The 23,140-nt window shown below is 37.5% G+C and overlaps 1 protein-coding gene, 1 non-coding gene and 1 pseudogene across 13 annotated transcripts in view; all 3 read left to right on the top strand.

Annotated features, from left to right (window-relative positions):
• Nucleotides 1-13,227, top strand: part of FGD4 (FYVE, RhoGEF and PH domain containing 4) — a 196,060-nt gene extending 182,833 nt beyond the window's left edge. For 10 of the 12 annotated variants that reach the window (XM_024747117.1, XM_024747121.1, XM_024747126.1 and 7 more), the window contains one exon: nt 751-6,313. In XM_024747117.1, coding sequence (XP_024602885.1) covers nt 751-1,008 — 258 coding nt within the window. In that variant the 3' untranslated portion in view covers nt 1,009-6,313. Of the gene's footprint in view, nt 1-750; nt 6,314-6,554; nt 6,765-12,130; nt 12,263-12,524 lie in introns of those variants that run through there. The other 2 variants (XM_024747119.1, XM_024747118.1) reach the window with 2 other exon arrangements.
• On the top strand, nt 12,529-13,176 carry LOC112401054 (60S ribosomal protein L10a pseudogene; annotated as a pseudogene).
• A 7,040-nt stretch (nt 13,228-20,267) lies between the features above and the next one.
• On the top strand, nt 20,268-20,374 carry LOC112401069 (U6 spliceosomal RNA). Its single transcript, XR_003003514.1, has one exon. It is a non-coding gene; the product is annotated as a U6 spliceosomal RNA (small nuclear RNA).
• Nucleotides 20,375-23,140: the final 2,766 nt, after the last annotated feature.

Here is a 23,140-nt window from a genome sequence, read left to right as displayed (position 1 = left end):
ATCATATGGTAGCTCCATTTTTAGAGCTGTTCTCCGTACTGTTTTCCATAGTGGCTGCACCAATTTACATTCCTACCAACAGTGTAGGTGGGTTCCTATTTCTCCATACCCTTTCCAGCATTTATTATTTGTAGACTTTTTGATGATGGCCATTCTGACCAGTGTGAGGTGATACCTCATTGTAATTTTGATTTGCATTTCTTTAATAATTAGCTATGTTGAGCATCTTTTCATGTGCCTTTTGGCCATCTGTATGTCTTCTTGAAGAAATGTCTGTTTAGGTCTTCTGCCCATTTTTTGATTGGGTTGTTTGGTTTTTTATTCTGTTTCATTGTTTTTCCTACATTCTTTTCCTGTCCATAAGTAAATTGTTGCATGAATGAATGAAACACCAAATAGAACTGCATTTGATAATGAAATCATCATTAACATTTGCTGGTTTTGTACAATAAGATGACTATTCTTCCCTTTTACACTGAATGAAGAACTGAATGGGCTCCCTCACAGGGAAAGAGGTGTGGGGTCAATGAACTCTAGCTGATTTAGGTGTCAGCACTCATTCATCAATTCACTCAGGTGACGTTACGGGTGGCCTCATACACAAGCTGTGCTAAAAGCACTGGATCCCCATCTCTCTCCATGGAGAGTTCACAGTGCGAGTCTGTGGAATGGTTGTAAGAAAGGAGGTTTAGTGGGCACCGGATCACATCTCACCATGTTTTTTCTTTATGTACCATGCTTTTTTCTTAGGATGTCAGAGCCCAGGCCACCATTCCACTCCTGGGCTACATTGTGGATGATATGCTGAGGAGTGCAGACCTGCCACACAGTTTCAAACTGACCCAGTCCAAGTCTGTGCACAGCTTTGCTGCAGACAGTGAAGAACTGAAACAGAAGTGGCTGAAAATCATCCTTTTAGCTGTCACAGGTGAGACGCAAGATGGCCCTAGTAAGCATCCAGCCACTTTGGACGATCATCCTGAACCTAAGAGAAAATCAGAATGCTGAGTTCCAGGGCCTGCTGCAGTATGGAGGGGGGTCTCAAGATGTACAGCTCAAAACATTCTCAGCTCTCCTTATTCATCTCTTAGCACTTTATGTTGAAAAATACAGGCTCATAAATGCATCCTTGGGGGGACTATTTTCCTATGTTTATGTACTCTTACTGAAATTAACGTGTAGAGCCGTTCTACCCATAAAGTTTGAAATAATGTGAAAAATGGAGCATTTTTTAATGAGCTATTCCTTGAATATGTACTTTTGTCTTGGAAAAAACTGGTATCAATTCTATCACTTCAGGTTAGAAAAGGCCACTTTCATTTAAGAAATCCTTTAATGTCTTCACTTACACATGTAGGATTTATAACAGTTTAAAAGATATACCTCCATGTTGCCAAAATAGATCCACGTTAAAAATAAAAAATACAGGGACAGTTTAGGCTATTAACTTATTTAATTTAGTTTATAAAGCTCAAGCTGCATAAATGATGTACATTCTTTTAAAACAAAAGAAAAAAAACAAATTGTTGGTATTCAAACTTTCAACTTATTAAGATACTTGTTTTTGTAGAAATACTTCTAAGAATAAAATATCTTAAGTATATAGCAATTATGTATATATAGTATTAAATACAAATATATATATATATACACACACATTATACATGCTTTTCTCTTCAACTTTAGGTTCATATTTGTCTCTAATTTATTTTTTAAATACACAGCATGTTTTATCTTGGAATTGACCAGTGTTCTAAACTTAAGAAATGTTTTTGATGATTTATGTTTAACTGATTGACATCTAAGGGTCTTGATATTTTTATAATAAAAAGCTGTAATTTATGTGGCATGGGATATATTAGTGAATTCCAACAGTATTTTTAAAGTACTATTTTTCTTTGTTCTGTGCCTATTTAAAACAGTGCCTCTCTTTGAAGGTGCTAATAATACCTACTTAAATATAAGATGAGGGTTTAATTAATGCTTCAGTCTTGATTATTCTGAGATAAGTGCATTTTGGTCACTGGGATGGTCTAGTCATACAGGTTATTTTACCTTTTACAATCCTCTAATTGTTGCAGCAGTTAATATCAGCATGTACAAGATACCTGACCTTACACAGAACTGGGACATATGGAAACTACATTTATTGTTATGTTTTTCTTTCCCATAAGACTGTTAATTGTGGTTAAATGAGGACTATATATAGTTAACACTTAAGATAACTGTGTGGGCCTATTCGTTTGTCAGATATGAAACAAAATTCACATGGGATAACCTATGATTGAGGGGGATGGATAGGTAATTAAGAAAGTTTATCCTCAACTCTTTAAACCACCTCATTAAAGAAGAGTGGGGAAAAATACAATATAAAAAAGCAATATTTTAATGGCAGGTTTTTCTGGGGGGTACAAGATGATTGATGACAGTTTGAGCATTCTTTTCCCTTTTATCCTCTGGGGAATTTTAATAGACAAAATGTGATTCCTTGTCACAAAGGCTGCTTTTTATTATATTGTAATTGTGATTAAAATCTCACATTAAGTTGGCTATTTAAGTTAATCCTTTCCTCAAAATTAGATCTCTCTCTCTCTTTTTTTTTTTTCTCATTTACTCTGTCATTTTCCACATATTGTCACTTTTTAATGCATCTGTCTGCTAGAAATCAACAAGAATGGCCCCACTATCCTCGGCCTTTGAGGATTACACCTTAAATGTAGATTAGCTTCACTCAGAATTTGAGATTGCCACACATCTATTCAGGCCCTGTTTTTTTTTAAGAAATATTTGAAGTATCTCTTTTCTTCCCCCCACACCCCTAAGGAGCAGATAAACTAATTATAGTGGGCATGATTAGGTTGCCTTCCTCTGTAAAAGGAACACCAGCCATGATCCATCAACATTAAACCAAATACTTAGAGCCAAAAAAAGATAAAGGTAGCTTCTTAGGCCCTATTAAATTAAGGACAAATTTTTAATTTTTTACATTGATTCTCTTTTCTAGTTGCCAGCTGTGTGTGTATTTGTGTTCAGGGGTGGTTATTGAGGTTGAACTACGGCTCTAGGTGATGCTTTGGTTTTCTTAATCTCAAGAAAAGAGAAGCAATAGAAATGTAGAATGATTAACAGGAGAAGGTGACTTCTGTAAATGTGGATAGAAAAATGGAAATGTAAGAGCCAATTAGAAGATTTACGAGCCAGATTATTTTTGAAAACTATTTTGAACAACAAGAAGATTACACTTTCCCTACAAATAAGTTCTGCTGGAATGGAAGTAACATGAACACATTCAAGCTTTGGCTCAATAAATATCAAATGTTATTTAATTTAGATTATTTAAAGAATACTCATGTAAAGAGAATATTTATTATCATGCTCTTAACATTATCTTTAATTTGTTTTAAAAAATAGAAATATTAGTATTAGAAGAGAATTTCTGCTTGTCCAGTCACCATCTTCACATTCCACATGTTCTTTTGCCAAGCACAAAGAGAAGCAATGAAGCAGCCTTACCTGTTTCTTATTAAAGAATCACAAATGCTTTTACTTGGAGAAAGGCAAAGGAATACTCTTAGCCATTTAGAAACACTCAACCAAAGGACCTCAAAATGTGATTGTCTGGTTACAAGAATAATCTGTCTTTTGCTTTCTGAGACACCTGAGCAGTCATGACAAATTGAACCTAGAAAAATAATTGGTTGTTTTACTATTAAAACCAACATTCCATTCTGGTCTTATTCTTTATTTTCTCTAAATCATCTTTTTTTTAAAGTGCCCTTTCTCTAAACTTAACAAAATACTTCTTTGATAAAACTATTTTTTATAAAACATTCCAGTTTTCTCAACATAAATTTTGCTTTATTGAAAGTCTACCAATGAAATGTAGTGCAGACTTATCTCTAGGTTTTAAGTGGGACCCAATAATGAAAAATGCCACCAGCCACTTTTGTAATAATGGCATCTATAATGCCATCATGTATGCAAGCAATAAAACTCTACAGGGTAGGTTTTACACTGAACTTTTAATGTGAATGTTCCTAGCCACAAGGGTATAGAAAATTAACTCCTAGGAGTGATACTGTGATTCAAATTGCTCAGTATAGGGAAAAGAACGTATGTGTGGTGGGGGTGGGGTGGGGGAGGGACAACATTATTCCTTGGATTCAAGTAACCATCAAAATCCTTTTTATTTTACTTTAAAGTTTTTTAAAGCCTTTTTTTTTTGCAAAGGGTATGTATGGGTGGTTAAAAACAGTTAAAGCACATCTGCACTACACATTTCATTTTCCATGAAGTTTAATATAGCTTGGTGTACTTATATTCACTGGGTAAGCTACCCAAATTAAAACAACAACAACAACAGTTTTTTTAAATTACCACACTTTTTATTGTCTTCTTTGTGGAAACAGGAAACAGATCTAAATTCCCCTTTAAATTTTAGATCTCATTTATGGTTATACTCAAAGGCTTAAGTTCTTATTCTGAGCATATGTAATAATGATTTTCCTGAGCTGGATATATCCTGAGGAAAAGACACCAACAGGAGCAAATAAACTTCTAGGGAACAAAGGTCTTTTTTTCTTTTTTTTTTTTTCTTTTCCAGGTATCCTTGCTATAATGCACAGTAGAAAATACATTAAATCTTTCTACATCACATAATGTTCCTGTTAGCGGGTCTAAGATTAATCACATGGTATTTATAAGCTAAAATTAATTCAAAAGGCAAGAATGTCGTAATGTCTTCATTCTTAACTTTTGTATTCTTCAAGAATATATTAATATAAAATCTGTGGCTAACCTGTTCTTATTCTTAGGACTATACTGGACATCTGTAGTGGATCATGTTACTTTTTCATTCTCATCCAATTTTAGTAAAATCAAATTGCTTTTTATTTTCATATTACTATCTACTATAGAGTCTCCAGATTTAGAAAATAGGAGTATGATATATAAAAGACCACTAGATATACTTTTAAAACCCTTTCTCTGAATTTATGCATACATGTATATATGTAAAAGCAATGTTGATTTCCAATTCTGTTTTTCCATAGGAATGAAATTTTTATAGAAAGTATTCTTTTTAACTTAAATATTTTAACATAAATTATATACATGGATTTTTAGTATAATTCATTCTTATGTATGCCCTGTAATCATGTTGTCATGAAAGGGTAACTTTGCTTTCTTTACTGATGTGGTAGAGAGGAATAAGATTAGGAACTGAAACAAGCAAGAACAGACAGAGAGGTGGACAGAAAGAGTCCCTTGGACTCCAAATCAGAGCAATATATGCTAAGATAAATGAAAAACACTTAAACTGCAGAGGGATATAAACTACAAGATGTAAATCTATGTAATTGCACACTGATGGGATCCATTACACCTGGGCCTTTCACCTTGCCCTCTAAATTATACCACTAGTATCTTGTCATTACTTTTCCTTTAGACCTAAAAAAAAAGAATTAATTCTATTGGACTATTTTCTGCACTGTTTACTGACATAAAAAATCCCTCTAAAGTCAATCATGGTCTGTATTCTACTTTATGGACTGAACATTTGGCAGAAAATAGTGTCCTTTCTGTCTTTTGAGATGAAATAGCACATGGCTTCTACAAGATAGTTTTTAACTCATTGGGGGTCACTGAGAGTTACATGATGTTTACCCCTTCCTAAAATTCATTATAGATTGAATTAGTGTGATTAGGTAGATTTAGTGAGAAATTAAATCAAGAAATATTGTAGCATATTTGAATAAGTAAATACCAAATACATAGAGTGATATATATATATATATATATATATATATACACACATATATGGGTTTGGGAAGAGACATAATAGTCTATGGGGACCATTATGATAACAGAATTACATTATATATTACACATTATATGGATGTTGAAATGTATCACTTGGGGAGGGGTGTCTCCCTTCATTAGCAATCATGTCTGTATATAAAACTTTGGAGGTTCTTGTTTGTTGTACCAAACTAGCATTTCATTTTATGAGTGACAATTGACTGATATTCTTGAATAAGTGTTATCTGGGTTTTTGAATTGTTGACTGATCAATTTGAAATGTATATTAGCAAAATTTTAGAATTAACTCAAATGTGAGAAAGTATACACAAAAAGTAATTTTTCTCTTCTAGCTATATGAATGTAAAATACTTGTAGATAGTGTATATATTGTGTAACATATGTATATTTGGTCATAAAGGCAGAGAACTGGAAACATTGTAAAATTAAGCACTTTAATTCCTATTAAATATTAAACACTTGTATCTTGTAAATAAATACATCTTTAAATGAATTCGAAAGACTTAGCTGTTATTTGAGCTAGGATTATATATGTTCAGTTCACAATGATTTTGGTTGTCAGAAATTTTGGTTGATTCAGAAAAAAGTTACTCCTTAAGGTACTGATGTTCCTTTCCACCTCCAATCCCACCAAAACCTGTGTAAATATTTCAAGAATAATATTATTCAGCATTATTTCATAAGTAAAATATTCCCAGAGATAATCCTTTTTAGACATTTATTACCTTTTTCAGGCCTTGAAGAACTATTTATTGATACTTACAAGCAGTTGGCATCAGCTGTTGCCCTTGGTCCATCGATATGACTTGTTTGCCTCCACCTTACACCAGAATGGAAATTGTGGCGGAGAGAGCCAGTGTGGCCTATTTCAGAGCTTCTCAAACTTTAATATACATAGAAATCACCTGAAGATCTTACTCAAATGCAGATTCTGATTTAGCAAGGTCAGTGATGAGGCATTTGTTGTTAACAAGGTCTCTGGTGGTGTTGATGCTCCTCAAACCATTCTTGGAGTAGCAAGCTTATAGTGGAAGGGACTTAGTCATAGACAACTGGCTAGAAATCCCTGGCTCTGTCACTTACTGTTTGTCACTTCAGGCACGAACTCCTCCTTGAAAAGTTGTGGCCCTTAAATGAGATAATACTATAGTATATTGCCTGGCCCATAGGAGACATTCAGTAAGTGATGTTAGTATTATTAATAGAGATCATTTAGTTAACAGGGAAGTTTGCCACCCTGACTATACATTAGAATCACCTGGGGAGTAGTTAAACCAAGCCATGCTCCGGCCTCACCCTCAGAAATTCTATTTGTGGGGGTTGGGCTGTGGGCATGAGTATTTTCAAAAATTCCCCAGGTGATCCTGATGGGAAACCTCACTTGAGAAACTGATTGCATATTTACCCAGTGCTTGGTCCTATGTTAAGCATTCCATAAACACATTATCCCAACGTAAGCCTCACAACAGCACTCTTAACATTTTCATATAAGTAAGCAGGTTTAGAGAGGTTAAGTAATTTGTCACTCAGCTCTTGATGGCCTCTCTTCCTCCCTTAACCCTCCCTTACAGTTCAGTCATTACAGTCACTCCTTTGCGTTCAGTTCACTCTCTAGCTTTGTCTTACTTGTTTGGCAAAACCAAAACCTGGTTGACTCAACTCTGTCTTCTCCATGCCTACAGCCATGCAGCCGAACAAAATGAACAACTATACTGATTGGTCTCATTTTAAATTCATTACTAGATTACCATTTCACACCTCCTTCCTCCTCAAACCTCCAACACCTTCTCCCTCATCCTCCACCCAGCTGATGACCTTCTTCCCTACTTTACTCAAAAAATTAAATTGGCAGGGAACTTCCACAGCCTCCCACAACCGAATCTACCCATCTACCAGCACAGGTTCCATGTAGTCTATCTTCCTGCCCATCCATGTTCTTGCTTAAATCTGGTCTCTACTTGTGTGCCATATCCTACCCCCATGCACCTTCTCAAGGATGCTGCTCCAGCCGTTATCCTTTTCTTGTACGATATCAGTTTTCCCTCTTAACTGAATATGCCTATCCGCAAACACATCTGTTGTAATTTTTCCCAACCTAAATAAACCTCTTCACTTCACTTCCCCTGCCAGCTGCCATATTCCCTTCCCTTTTGGAGCAATAGTTGAGTTTTCTATATCTGTTTCCAATTCCTCTCTTCCCATCCTTTCCTGAATGTACTCCAGTCAGGCTGAACAACTGATCTTTCCCCATAAAACCTACTCTATCCACAATTTTCTCCATCTCAGTTAATTGCAGCTCTGCTTTTCAAGTTGCTTAGGCCAAAATCTTTCATCTTTGACTCCTCTTTTTCTGAGACTACACAGCCAGTACATCAGGAATTTATATTAGCTCACCTTCAAAATATACCTAGAATCAGATTCTCTTTCACCAGTTCCACCGCTATCTACCATTCTGGCCTAAACCATCATCATCTCTTGCTACATTATTTCAGTAGCTTTCTAATTAGTCTCAAGTCTTCCAGTCCTCCCTCCACCCTTCCATTGTTAAATAGGCAGCCAGGGAGTCTGTTAAAACACAAATCAAATTATGTTGCTTCTTTACCCCAGTCCCTCCAGGGGCTCCCATTTCACTCAGAATAAAAGCCAAAGTCCTTTGCCCTCACATGGTTCTATGTCTCTGCCGCCCCCTACCCTCCCACCCCGTACCATACATTTTGCTTTGACTGAAGCAAGCCAAGTACACTTCAGCCTTACATCACAGACACTGTTCCTTCTTCCTGCAGTGCTCCTTCCCCAGATGTCCGCATAATGAACAGCTTTTGCAAGTTAAAGCCTGCTCGGATCTCACCACCACCTCATTTAACTGCCTCTGCTGCAACAGCACCCCATGCTGCCCTAATCTGATCTGTTTTTTTCCCGTAGCTCTTAACATCTTGTTACAAATTAGATAATTAGCTGTTTATTTTTTATTGTCTGTCTACACCTGCTAGAACATAAGCTCCATAAAGGTAAGGATTTTTATCTGTTTCGACCACTGATGTCCCCAATCCACAGTACTTGGGGTTGCTTGGCACATTGTAGGCACTCAGTAAATACTTACGTGGTGGGACTTCCCAGGCAGTCCAGTGGTTAAGGCTCTGCGCTCCCACTGCAGGGGGCACGGGTTCCATCCCTGGTCGGGGAACTAAGATCCCGCATGCTGCACAAAAGCTAGGTTATATAAAATTACAAAAATGAACAGAACTCTTCTTCCAAAACATCAAATTGGTATGGGTATAGACCTTTGGAATAGAGGCTAAGAAATCAACATTTTATATAGCTAAATTGTTTTAATAACAAAGCTAGATTCCTGATAGTGTTTAAAACATAGTCAAGGACTTCAAAATACAATGGTGAAAATCTTAGTTAACCTTCGCACGACGGATTCTTGCTTTTTAAATAATGTCTCAGCCCACTCTCACCACCACTACCACCACCACACCTGGTCTGTGAGGCAATTAGAGGCAGCTGGTTACTGTTCCAGAGGAGCCAGAAGTGATGAAAGATACATGTCCTGAGGAAGTGGGGCTGGCAGAGTGGACCTGACACAGGGTTTGGATAATGAGCTCCCAGTCTGGAGTCACTCTCTTATAGAGGAAATGATTCATGTGTGGTTTTGGTCTTGTATTTAAGTAAAAACAAATCCAGGTTGCTTTGTCTTAATAAAGGAAACTCTGCTTTTATACAGTGAGGTTGGACCATGTAGTCCATTATGGTGTTTTTACAAGAAAAAATATTTTTAGATCACTTACATATATGGTTATAATACACTGAACAAAATTAAGTATATTGTTTCTATATAGAATCATGTCCAAAGGTGGAAGAAACATACCTCATCCTAAAGATCATCTTGTAGTTTTTCAATATCTTTTCCATCAGTATGTGTATATGTATGTCTGTGTGTGTGCTTCGGGAGTGGAAGGCAGGCAGGCACAGACTACAGGGAGAATGAACCAAAGGATCCAGGCTCACAGTTGTAAATATAGGAGAAGGAACACTCAATAAAGAAAAAATATTTGCTAAAAAATCTCGATACTTTTCTGAGTATACCTTTTTTGTTGAGTTTTGATTTTTGAGCCATCTTAGTGTTTTATATACACAAACACATATAATAAAAAATGATGAAAAAATCTGAAATGGGGGCTTCCCTGGTGGCGCAGTGGTTGACCGTCCGCCTGCCGATGCAGGGTACACGGGTTCGTGTCCTAGTCCGGGAAGATCTCACATGCCGCGGAACGGCTGGGCCCGTGAGCCATGGCCGCTGAGCCTGCGCATCCGGAGCCTGTGCTCCGCAACGAGAGAGGCCACAGCAGTGAGAGGCCCGCGTACTGCAAAAAAAAAGAAAAAAGAAAAAAAAATCTGAAATGGAATCTAAATACAAATGAACATATGTCAAATAATAGCAAATGAATAACATAACCACTCTGAAGATAAAAATTAGAACTAATACACACTTTTGAACACAGTATGTTGACTATACATGCTTAAACTAAAGGCAAATCGAATTATAAATACTGAATTCTAGGTTATTGGTTTGTTTTACCCAGTGGTATGACTTAGCATTTCTAACATTACTTTTACTGAGTTCAACTGTGCAAATAATAGGTTGAGCATAATGGGAGCCAAATTTCTCAGTGTCAGAGAAAGCAGTTTCAATATGGAAAAGGAGGAACGTGCTACTAAATTCTGTGTTGTTGGACTAGAATTACATGTATCAGTATGAACACATGATTTTATAAAGTTAGCTAGCTAACTGGGTATAGATAGTTATAATACATTTATAGACATATGTGTATATGTGTGTGTTTGTGTGTGTACACGAGCATATATTTCCTAGCTGACTGCTGTGAGGGTCTAGAAGCAATAACAACCCTGTAGCAATGAGCATACCTATGTTGGTTTCTAAATATCATTTCCACTAAAAGGAACCAGAGCTCCCTGAAAAACTAGCTGATTCTAGAGCTAGAGCACAGAAAACTGAATTTTCTCTGCTCTAGCTCTAGAATGCCAGAAAGTGAAAAAGTACCCAAAGAATGATGGGGACATGTCAAAAGACCCAGGAGTCAGCTTGAAGAGGCTCCAGCTGGCAAAATCTGGGACAGTTGAACATGTCATTGAAGTGGGAGGGGGAAGGGGAAGGAACGATGGTAATTGATTAAAATCCATTGAATAAAATAGGAACACATGGATTCAAACTGATAATGAATGAATGAATGAGGAAAAATGAAAAACTCTTCCCTGGAATTTCCTGGCAGTCCAGTGGTTAGGACTCCGTTCTTCCACTGCAGGGGCCATGGCTTTGATCCCAGGTTGGGGAACTGAGATCCTGCATGCGGCATGGGGTGGCCAAAAATCAGTCAATCAGTCAATCAACAAGTAAATAAAAATTTAAAAAGAAAAACTCTTCCCTATAATAGAATGCAAACAAGTAAATGTAGAAGGAATAATAAAGTTAAAAAAATAGCATTTGACAAAACATTGTAATAATTCAGGTAAGAATCATCAATGGATACTATAACTAATGGGTAAAAAATTCTTGAAGACAAGTATATCTACATAGTCTCAAAGTTGTACCCACAAAATTCTTATTAATTACAGAAGGGAAAAAAAATAACTTTACAATGGAAAAACTTGGTGGACAGCACCTTAACCAAGTTAATATCATCAGTAAGGACAAACTGGTATCATGGGCCTCTTGATCTGAAGCACTAAGGACACAGCATCGCTTCTGTGGTAATCCTGCCAAAAGTGCAGAACCTCAACCTAATCATGAGGAAATAACAGACAAACCCAAACTGAGAAATATTCTACGGAATACCTGGTCTATATTCTTCAAAAATATTAAGGTCATGAAATACAAAGACAGACTGAGTAACTTTTCCAGAATAAATGACTAAAGAGACATTACAGCTAAATGCAATGTGTATGTAATCCTGGATCGAACCTAAGCCAGAATATTTTTTTCTACTATAAAGTTTTTATTGAGGCCATTGGTGAGAAATTAATAACATCTGGATTAGATCATCACATTGTATCTGTTAATTTTCTTGTTTCAGCAAGTTGCAATGTAGTTATGTAAGAGAATATCCTTGTTCTTGAAAATATTCAAGTATTTCAGGGTAAAAATGCATCATGTCTGCAACTTACTGTCAAATGGTTCAGAGATTAAAGAGGGAGAGAGAATAATCAAGCTAATGAAGTAAAATGTTAATAGAGAAACTAGACAAGGGTAAACTAGAGTTTTTGTAATATATTTCTAACTTTTGTTTAGGTCTACATGTACATCTGTGCTCCCAATGAAACGGGCACTGGTTCCATTCCTGGTGGGGGAACTAAGATTCCTGCATGCCGCTCAGCATGGCCGAGAAAAACAAAACAAACAAAACCCACAAAACATGTACAGGTATTTCAAATAAAATTTTTTAATGTTTTTGTGGAGTTTAACCCAGCTATTTTCCTGAGATGTTTTGTAAGCCAATTGCAACTTTCCTTTACTTCATCTCTTCATACAAATAAAAATTATTTCATAAAAATATATAAAGAAAAGCAACTTAAATTGTCCCAGGAAAAAACAATAGTATAAAGAAATAGTTTGTCTTGAGTCATTCACTCATTCAACATTTAAATATTGAGTGTTGCTTTTTTTCCGGTTATCGTGGCACAAGGCACCATGAGCAGCAAAGTCTCCCATGACACCCTCTACGAGGCAGTGCTGGAAGTCCTGTACGGGAACCAGTGCAAGCGCCGGAAGGTTTTGGAGCCAGTGGCCCTTCAAATCAGCCTGAAGAACTGTGACTCTCAGTAAGAGGAACGCTTCTCAGGGACTGTCAGGCTTAAGTCCACTCCCTGCCCCAAGTTCTCTGTATGTGTTCTGCGGGACCAACAGTATTGTGATGAGGCCAAGGCTGTGGATATGCCCCGCATGGACATCGAGGCGCTGAAGAAACTCAACAAGTATAAGAAACTGGTCAAGAAGCTGGCCAAGAAGTACGATGCCTCTTTGGCTTCAGAGTCTCTGATGGAGCAGATCCCATGAATACTGGGCCCAGGCCTGAATAAGGCTGGCAAGTTCCTTTCCTTGCTGACCCACAATGAGAACATGGTGGTCAAAGTTGATGAAGTCCATGATCAAGCTCCAGATGAAGGAGGTGCTGTGTCTGGCAGTGGCTGTTAGCCACGTGAAGATGACATATGAGCTTGTGTACAGCATCCACTTAGTTGTCAACTTCCTGGTGTCATTGCTCAAGAAAAATTTGGCGGAACATCCAGGCTTTGTACATTAAGAGCACCATGGGCAAGCCCCAGTACCTTTACTAAGGAACAGCTTAATAAGCCATACTCCCACCATTAAAATAAATAAATAAATAAATATTGAGTGTTTCCTATATGCTGGTTGCTTATTGTATCAATATTTAAGGTCTACGATTACTTTGAATATACTGACAGTAGGTTTCTTTCTTTTTTTGAAAATTGTAAAGCACTACAGCATTTATTTATTTATTTTTAACATCTTTATTGGAATATAATTGCTTTACAATGTTGTGTTAGTTTCTGTTGTATAACAAAGTGAATCAGCTATACGTATACATATATCCCCATATCCCCGCCCTCATATGTCTCCCTCCCACCCTCCCTATCCCACCCCTCAAGGTAGTCACAAAGCACGGAGCTGATCTCCCTGTGCTATGAGGCTGCTTCCCACTAGCTATGTCAATGCCACCATCTCACTTCATCCCAGGTTAAGGATATTGCTGTGATTTATGGCACAGAGTGTTTTGCCTATGTTTTCCTCTAAGAGTTTTATAGTGTCTGGCCTTTCATTTAAGTCTTTAATCCATTTTGATTTTATTTTTGTGTATGGTGTTAGGGAGTGTTCTAATTTCATTCTGTTACATGTAGCTGTCCAGTTTTCCCAGCACCACTTATTGAAGAGGCTGTCTTTTCTCCATTGTATATTTTTGCCTCCTTTATCAAAGATAAGGTGACCATATGTGCGTAGGTTTATCTCTGGGCTTTCTCCCCTCTTCCCTTCATCTATATTTCTGTTCCTATGCCAGTACCATACTGTCTTGATTACTGTAGCTTTGTAGTATAGTCTGAAGTCAGGGAGCCTGATTCCTCCAGCTCCATCTTTCTTTCTCAAGATTGCTTTGGCTATTCGGGGTCTTTTGTGTTTCCATACAAATTGTGAAATTTTTTGTTCTAGTTCTGTGAAAAATGCCATTGGTAATTTGATAGGGATTGCAATGAATCTGTAGATTGCTTTGCATAGTATAGTCATTTCCACAATGTTGATTATTGCAATCCAAGAACGTGGTATATCTCTCCATCTGTTTGTATCATCTTTGATGTTTTCATCAGTGTCTTATAGTTTTCTGCATACAGGTCTTTTGTCTCCTTAGGTAGGTTTATTCCTAGGTATTTTATTCTTTTTGTTGCAATGGTAAATGGAAGTGTTTCCTTAATTTCTCTCTCAGATTTTTCATCATTAGTGTATAGGAATGCAAGATATTTCTGTGCATTAATTTTGTATCCTGCTACTCTACCAAATTCACTGATTAGCTCTAGTAGTTTTCTGGTAGCATCTTTAGGATTCTCTATATATAGTATCACGTCATCTGCAAACAGTGACAGTTTTACTTCTTTTCCTATTTAGATTCCTTTTATTTCTTTTTCTTCTCTGATTGCTGTGGCTAAAACTTCCAAAACTATGTTGAATAATAGTGGTGAGGGTGAAAAACCTTGTTTTGTTCCTGATCTTAGTGGAAATGGTTTCAGTTTTTCACTATTGAGAATGACATTGGCTGTGGGTTTGTCATATATGGCCTTTATTATGTTGAGGTAAGTTCCCTCTATGCCTACTTTCTAGAGGGTTTTTATCATAAATGAGTGTAAAAAGCTTTTTCTGCATCTATTGAGATTATCATTTGGTTTTTATCCTTCAATCTGTTAATGTGGTGTATCACATTGATTGATTTGCATATATTGAAGAATCCTTGCATTCCTGGGATAAACCCCACATGATCCTTTTAATGTGCTGTTGGATTCTGTTTGCTAGTATTTTGTTGAGGATTTTTGCATCTGCGTTCATCAGTGATATTGGCCTGTAGTTTTCTTTTTTTGTGACATCTTTGTCTGGTTTTGGTATCAGGGTATATATGCTAGTTGCTTATTGTATCAATATTTAAGGTCTAGGATTACTTTGAATATGCTGACAGTAGGTTTCCTTTTAAATTTCTTTTAAAATTTCTCTTAGCGTACAAATAATTCTATCCCCATATTTTGTCATTCTCTAATCAGAAGATATGTTCTTTGTAAACAAAATACTCTCGATATTTTTAAATATATTAGCCATACTGTCACAAAATATGTGTATGTCAACATTCACGAGGAAAATTTCTGACCCATCCCACACTTGTCATCTGTGATTCAACCTAATGTAAGATTTATAAAATGAAATAAAAACAGGAGAAGCATCCTATTTTAATCAGAGTGGAAATTTGAACAAATCAATATCTAAAATGTTATAAAGTTACACATTGTTTCAAACTTATTAAAGGAATTATGATTGTTCCTAGTTGTTTTGATATTTGTTAATGATTGGTTTATTTAATAGATCCAAGAAATGCTAATGGAATTCGAGTAGGAAAAAATCATGTGAGAATAAAAGAGATAACAAGCTGATAAAATCTCTCACCTTTCCAACTTCCAGAGCTCCTTCATGCATTTGGTGTTCTCACAGAGAGACCAAGGGCTGCATCAGTGACCTTCACTAATGTATTTTCATTTATTTTATTATTATTATTTTTTAATTTATATATTTTTAATTTATTTTTGGCTGTTTTGGGTCTTTCTCTAGTTGCGGCAAGCAGGGTCTAGTCTTCATTGCGGTACGCGGGCTTCTCTTTGCAGTGGCTTCTCTTGTTGCAGAGCATGGGCTCTAGGTGCGCGGGGCTCCGTAGTGGTAGCTCACGGGCTCTAGAGCACAGGCTCAGTAGTTGTGGTGCACAGGCTTAGTTGATCCACAGCATGTGGGATCTTCCCGGACCAGAGCTCGATCCCATGTCCCCTTCATTGGCAGGTGGATTCTTAATCACTGCACCACCAGGGAAGACCTTCATTTATTTTAAAAGTCCTAAATTCCACAGAGGACCTGAGCTACTGTTTTCAAGCAACAATAGAAAAGGTGCAATAGAACAAGTTATACATTTCACAATTCAGAACCCAAAGCAAGAAAACCATGAAACCAGTATGAGATTAGAGCAGAAAATCAGACTTCAAGCAGCCAAAGCAAAGATCAATGTCTGAAATTTAAAAATAAAATGGAATCCTGGGTGATTTTTTCCCTAACTTTTCTTCTCTGTATTTTCCATTTTTTTCTGGAGCCTAAAAAATATATTTAGAAGTTAAGAAGAAACATGCCATTATTAAGGAGCTACTGACATTCACCACCTGCCATCATTTACTAGTCGTGGTGGCAGCTCGGCAGATTCAAACTTCCTCTTAGCTGCAGGGTATTATCTGGCAGTTAAGCTTGGCTCCACACAGAAGAGAGCATCCCCAGCTCCTGCATTTTGCATCACTATTTGTCACCTGAGCCCCAATTATACAACATAGGCGGCTTAGATCTTAGAATTCAAAAGTTTCCTTGGCCAACATAACAACCAGCTTACAACAAAGAAAAATTCTTCCAATTTCTGCCAATAATCCTGATCTTTATGAGCTCTGAAGGAGGCCAGGGATGAGGGCCCAATGGGATATACAGGTTCCCAGGTACAGTAATAATTTCGTGCCTCTTAAAATTAGTGCTACTGAAATGCTTGTTTAACATTTACTTAGAGAAGGAAGAACTGAGTAATAAGACTTTTGGGGCAGCTGGCAAACTCTTCTACTGTATTCTGGGTTCTTCTATTTTGGCAAGAGAGTTGTATATATTGGGTTGGCCAAAAAGTTCGTTCAGATTTTTCGTAACATCTTACAGAAAACCCGAACAAACTTTCTGGCCAACCCAATACTTACTATTCACAAAATAAAAAGATGGAAATCAGCTGGACCCAGTTTCACTAAAAGCAGCTTAGAGACCATGTACTGTTGTTAAAGAGTGCCCCCTGGGGGTTTCGAACTATGACAAGTGATTTTAACCACATTCTGTTCCTAAGAGGAATTCTGGTAAATACAATTTTCTCCATATCACTGTTTTCCACCACAACAGTGCTCACTGATACCTCAGTATCCCCTACAATGGCAACATGGACAGCTCCCCTGCTGGTCCACCCCTTAACCCAGCTCTGCTGGGAATAACAGTTGACAGTGCAGCTGCTCTATGGTCCTCCCAGTTGCCTTTGCCCCCTCAATTCTGTCCCCTTATTCTCCTTCCCTTAAAAACACCAGAGTAAATTCCTCAAATACGTCCACCCTGAATCCAAGGTATAGACCTTCACAGCTCACTCTTGATCCCCAAATTATAGGTATCTGTTTATAAAATAGGGACCCACTGTTTGTAGTCTGGGGTTTTATTAGTTTCATTTAACATCATGCTCTAAGCACTGGCATATATGGCTGAGTAATTTTCCATTATCTATATCATACCACACCTTCTTTACCCATTCATTTATCAGTGGGCACTTAGGTTGCTTCCATATTTTGGCTATAATAAATCATGTTGCAATGAACATAGGGGTGCCTATATCTTTTCAAATTAGTGTTTTCATCATTTTTCACTAGTTTGAATAATGCTTCAAAAAAATCTTTAACTTGTTATTGAGGGCTACACCTCAATAGGTTAAATATCACAGAAAACTTCTTTTTTTTATATATATACAACAGGCTCTTATTAGTCCTCAATTTTATACACATCAGTGTATACATGTCAATCTCAATCGCCCAATTCATCACCCCCCCACCCCCACCCCCCCGCTACTTTCCCCGCTTGGTGTCCATACGTTTGTTCTCTACATCTGTGTCTCTATTTCTGCCCTGCAAACTGGTTCATCTGTATCATTTTAAATAAAATTTAAAATTTAAATAAATTCAATAAAATTATTTTTTAAATAAAAATTTAAAATATGGTATTTGTTTTTCTCTTTCTGACTTACTTCAATCTGTATGACAGTCTCTGGATCCATCCATGTCTCAACAAATGACCCAATTTCGTTCCTTTTTATGGCTGAGTAATATTCGATTGTATATATGTACCACATCTTCTTTATCCATTCGTCTATCACAGAAAACCTCTTAGGCAGGTAGTTCAACTGGAAGGAGAGAGTGGGAGGAAGTAACACCTGACTGTTACTCTGTGTGGAGTTGAAAACATGCATACCTATCCCACACCTTGCTGCAATTTTGATGTGCCTGATGCTACATGCCGGCAGGTGGACAAGGATGTATAATTTTCACCCAAATGATTCTAATTCTTCCCTTTCTTCCTGTACCTGCCCACCCCCCTTTTATGAACCACTGTAACCGTCAAAACTGAGGGAAGAACATTAGTCTTCAGTGTTGTGCTCAGGCCAGACACCACAAGCCCTGTCTAGAGGAGGTCTCTGTCTCTGGGCTGCTCCCATGACCTCACACCCTCCTGCTCTCCTCTCAGCTGCAGACTTCACCAAGTGTCTCTAGGGTATGTCTTCAGCCTGTCCTGGGGTGACTAGAATGAAAACAGAAACAGCTATCCAGTTGGAAGAGAGAAAGGAATTAAGGTATCCATAAAAAGCCTTTCCATAGCAGCAAAATATTTGTAAAGGAGAAAGGAAATTGGGGGGTGGCCAGGGTGTATTCCTATTCTTTGCCTCCACACACTCCAGAACAGTGGTTCTCAACCTGGTTTTTTATCTCCTTTCTCTTCCCTCCCCAGGGACATTTGGCAAAGTCTGGAGACATTTTGTCACAACTGGGATGGAGATAGTGTTACTGGCATCAAGACTTTTTTGGATAGATTTTTAATCAAACACATAAAGAAGAGGAAATTTCCGTGTTTTTTTTTTTTTAACATCTTTATTGGAGTATAACTGCTTTACAATGGTATGTTAGTTTTTGCTTTATAACAAAGTGAATCAGCTATACATAAACATATATCCCCATATCTCCTCCCTCTTGCGTCTCCTTCCCACCCTCCCTATCCCACCCCTCTAGGTGGAAACAAAGCACCGAGATGATCTCCCTGTGCTATGTGGCTGCTTCCCAATAGCTCTCTATTTTACATTTGGTAGTGTATATATGTCAATGCCATTCTCTCACTTCGTCCCAGCTTACCCTTCCCCCTCCCCGTGTCCTCAAGTCCATTCTCTACATCTGCATCTTTATTCCTGTCCTGCCCCTAGGTTCTTCAGAACCTTTTAATTTTATTTTTTTAGATTCCATATATATGTGTTAGCATATGGTATTTGTTTTTCTCTTTCTGACTCACTTCACTCTGTATGACAGTCTCTAGGTCCATCCACCTCACTACAAATAACTCAATTTCGTTTCTTTTTATGGCTGAGTAATATTCCATTGTATATATGTGCCACATCTTCTTTGGTTGTTTGGTTTTTTGATATTGAGCTACATGAGCTGCCTGTATATTTTGGAAATTAATCCTTTTTAACCTGATTAAATTAGCAAAAGTAAAATTATTGATACTACCCAAGGGTGGGTATGAGGAAATGGGTACTCCTACATACTTAAACTAGCACACAATATCTATTTAGATTTTAAAGATGCATAGCCTTTGACTTAGCAATTTCATTTCTAGGAGTCCACTTTGCAGAAATATTAACATAATTATGAATACACAAATGGATAGGGATATTTTCTGCAACATTGTCCATAATAAAAATTTCTAAGTGATCTATCATCTACCAAGAGAAAAACTGTTAAATAAATTATAATATTCCTTATAAGAGACTACTATGCAGCCATTGGGAAGAATATTTTGATATTTTTATGCACTGGTATGGAAAACATCTGTAATACAGTAATAAGTGAAGAAAAACTATAATAAAAGGAACTTTTTCACTCTAAGTGAAAAAATAGAACTGTATGTATAGTATGATCTAATTTATATTATATGTTTGCATCTGGACAGTGAAAAGTATGAACAGAAAGAAGCTATTAACTGTGGTTCTCATCTGGAGAGTACGTTCTGCAGTGAGCTTTTTTATATTTTATATCATTCATTTAATGACATTATTATGGGCTGAACTGTGCCTCCTCTAAATTCATATATTGAAACCCTAACCCCCAGTGTGACTGTAATTGGAGATAGGGCCTATAAAGAGTTGATTAAAGTTAAATGGTCATACTTGTGGGGCCCTTATCCGATAGGACCGGTATCCTTATAAGAAGAGGAAGGGACACCAGAGAGCTCTCTCTTTCCACATGTGTACAGAGGAAAGGCTACGTGAGAACACACTGAGAAAACAGCTATTGTGCTCACTTTGGCAGTACATATACTAAAATTGGAATGATACAGAGAAGATTAGCCTGGCCCCTGCACAAGGATAACACACAAATATGTGAAACGTTGCATGTTTTTTAAAACAAGATCAACACTTAAACACACACACAAAAAGACGACGAAGAAGACAGCTATCTGCAAGGTAGAAAGAGGGGTCTTACCAGAAACCAGCTCAAGCTGCTATAACAAGATACCACAGACTGGTTGGGTTGAGCAACAGACATTTATTTTCTCACAGTTCTGGAGGCAAGAATTCCATGTTCAGGGTACCAGCTCAGAAGAAATACACAACACCTCTGCTCATAGTTATTGCAGAACTAGTCACGTGACCCCAACCAAGTTGCAAAGGAAGCTGGGAACTATGAGAACTACATGAACATTTAAAGAATACCAAATATTTCTGTCATACTCCTTGTTATGGATTGAACGATATTCCACCAGTACCTCAGAAAATAATTTTATTTGGAAATTGAATGTTTACAGAGGTAGTCAAGTTAAAAATGCCTTCAAGTTAAAATCCTTCTTCTCTCTCCTCTTAAAATGAGGGCATTAGAGCGCGCCCTAATTCAATAAGACTGGTACTTTTTCTTTTTTAAAAATAAATTTATTTATTTATTTATTTTTGGCTGCGTTGGGTCTTTGTTGCTGCGCGTGGGCTTTCTCTAGTTGCAGTGAGTGGGGGCTACTCTTCGTTGTGGTGCACGGGCTTTTCATTGCAGTGGCTTCTCTTGTTGCGGAGCACAGGCTCTAGGTGTGCGGGATTCAGTAGTTGTGGCATGTGGGCTCAGTAGTTGTGGCGCACAGGCTTAGTTGCTCCACGGCATGTGGGATCTTCCTGGACTAGGGCTTGAACCCGTGTCCCCTGCATTGGCAGGCGGATTCTTAACCACTGTGCCACCAGAGAAACCCAAGGCTGGTGCTTTTATAAAAGGAGGACATTTGGACACAGACAGACATGCACAGAAGGGAGATGATGTGAACACATGCAGGGAGCAGATTACCATGTGAAGATGGAGGCAGAGATTGGAGTTATGCTGCCACAAAACAAGAAATGCTTCAGGTCGCTAAAAGCTAGTGGAGAGGCATGGAACAGATTCTCCCTCACAACCCTTACAAGAGACCAATCCTGCTATCTTGATTTTGGACTCTCGCTTCCAGAACTGTGAGACAATAAATTTCTGTTGTCATAAAGCAACCAGTTTGTGGTACTTTGCCACAACAGCCCTAGGGAATGAATACACTTATCTATCAAATTGATACAGAAAGAGACTTAATACATGGAATTAGACGCTTAAGAATCTGTTAGAATGACTGGAAAAACAGGCTCTAGTCTAGACATCCAGGAATTACTCCCAGAACAATTGGGACACCTAGGGTTACTGATATATGTACCACAATCAGGAGCTGGCTCTCAGGATCTCTTCACTTCAGCCAGTATCTGAGAATCAGGAAAGCATTATCAGAACCATCAGCTCCGGAGCCACGTCATGCTTCCCAGGATCTGCACAAGCAAAATGGATGCCGTGTGTAACTCCATCCTCTCACAATTTAGTTCAGAATTTAAGCCGTGAGTGAATACATCTGTTTTATGGGACTAAAATTAATCTGGAGCACTTCGTTGCAAATATATTGGGAAATGTAGCCTTTAGTTTCTAGCTTCTGAAGCAAAAGAAAAAAATTAAAGAAAAAGCCCATGAGAAAGAGGTTGAAATACATTTTGAACAAGCTATTCTCTTTTCCTTTTCTCTTTTTGGTCACTATTTTATGATTTATTTCTTTAATATCCTTCTTCTGTCTCCTCTTAAATAATACTATTGCCCATTCTGCCCTTGGTAGTTTTTCTTCTTCTTTATGTTCTCTGGACAAGTGCATCTATTCTACATTTGTTCAGGTGTCTCCATCTCCGTCATTACCACCCTAGGATATATTACGATCATCTCTGACTTGAATTACTGCAGTACTCCCTATGTGGTTTCCTGTTCTCCCTTACTTCATCCCAACTCAGTGGGATGGGGGTGATCTTTGTAAAATTCATAAGATTATGTCTCTCTTTGGTCACTCTTCTGATTTTCTTCATTACCTTCAGGATACATCTCTAGCTCCTCACTCTTAAGAGTTCACCTCGGTCTGACTGGCTATTAGCCTTGTCACTCACCATTTCCTCACAGACCTCATGCCCTATACTTAGACACACGAAACTGTTTAAAGCATCCAGAATGTCTCATGTCCTTTCCTTTCTCTTCACTTTTGCACAGGCTGCTCCCTCTGTCTGTTCTGGACGTTCTTTCCCTTCTTTTTGACAGGTCAACTCCTATTCATCCTTTAATCTAGGAAGCCCAGGCTAGGTTCATCTCCTATGTGCTGACTTCCATATTAATTCTGGTTACTTGATGATTTTCTTCTTGAGAGGAAAGAATGAGAAGGGAATAGATTTGAGGAGTTTTGAAGAATGCCAATGAATGTGTTTTGTTTACCTTTCTATCTTTAGTATTTAATATAGTAATTAATTCTTTTGTTTTCATTTTTGTTCTGTTTGCTTTTGTTTTTGCCAGTGGTGTGAACAGAGGCACACATTTAAGACTGCTGTAGGGATTTGGATGTATATAATTTTCTACCTTTGCATTAGTTTACTAGTACTGCTAGTGCTGCTTAAAAACTTACTTTTGTTTTGGTAGTAGGTCACATCCTTAGTAGTTATGTTACTATTCCTATTTCATAGATTGAAGTTGGGAGTAAGGTCACAGCTTCTTAAAGAGGATAATTAATTCAGAACTTCTTCCCTCATGTTATACTAAGTCTAAAACAACACTTCTTGGTTCCTGAGTAGCCCAGATGAAGTATATT

The sequence above is a fragment of the Neophocaena asiaeorientalis genome, unplaced genomic scaffold (assembly GCF_003031525.2).
Source record: "Neophocaena asiaeorientalis asiaeorientalis breed wild unplaced genomic scaffold, Neophocaena_asiaeorientalis_V1.1 scaffold487, whole genome shotgun sequence".
Lineage (NCBI taxonomy): Eukaryota > Metazoa > Chordata > Mammalia > Artiodactyla > Phocoenidae > Neophocaena > Neophocaena asiaeorientalis.
This window is presented reverse-complemented; position numbering and strand designations above follow the sequence as displayed.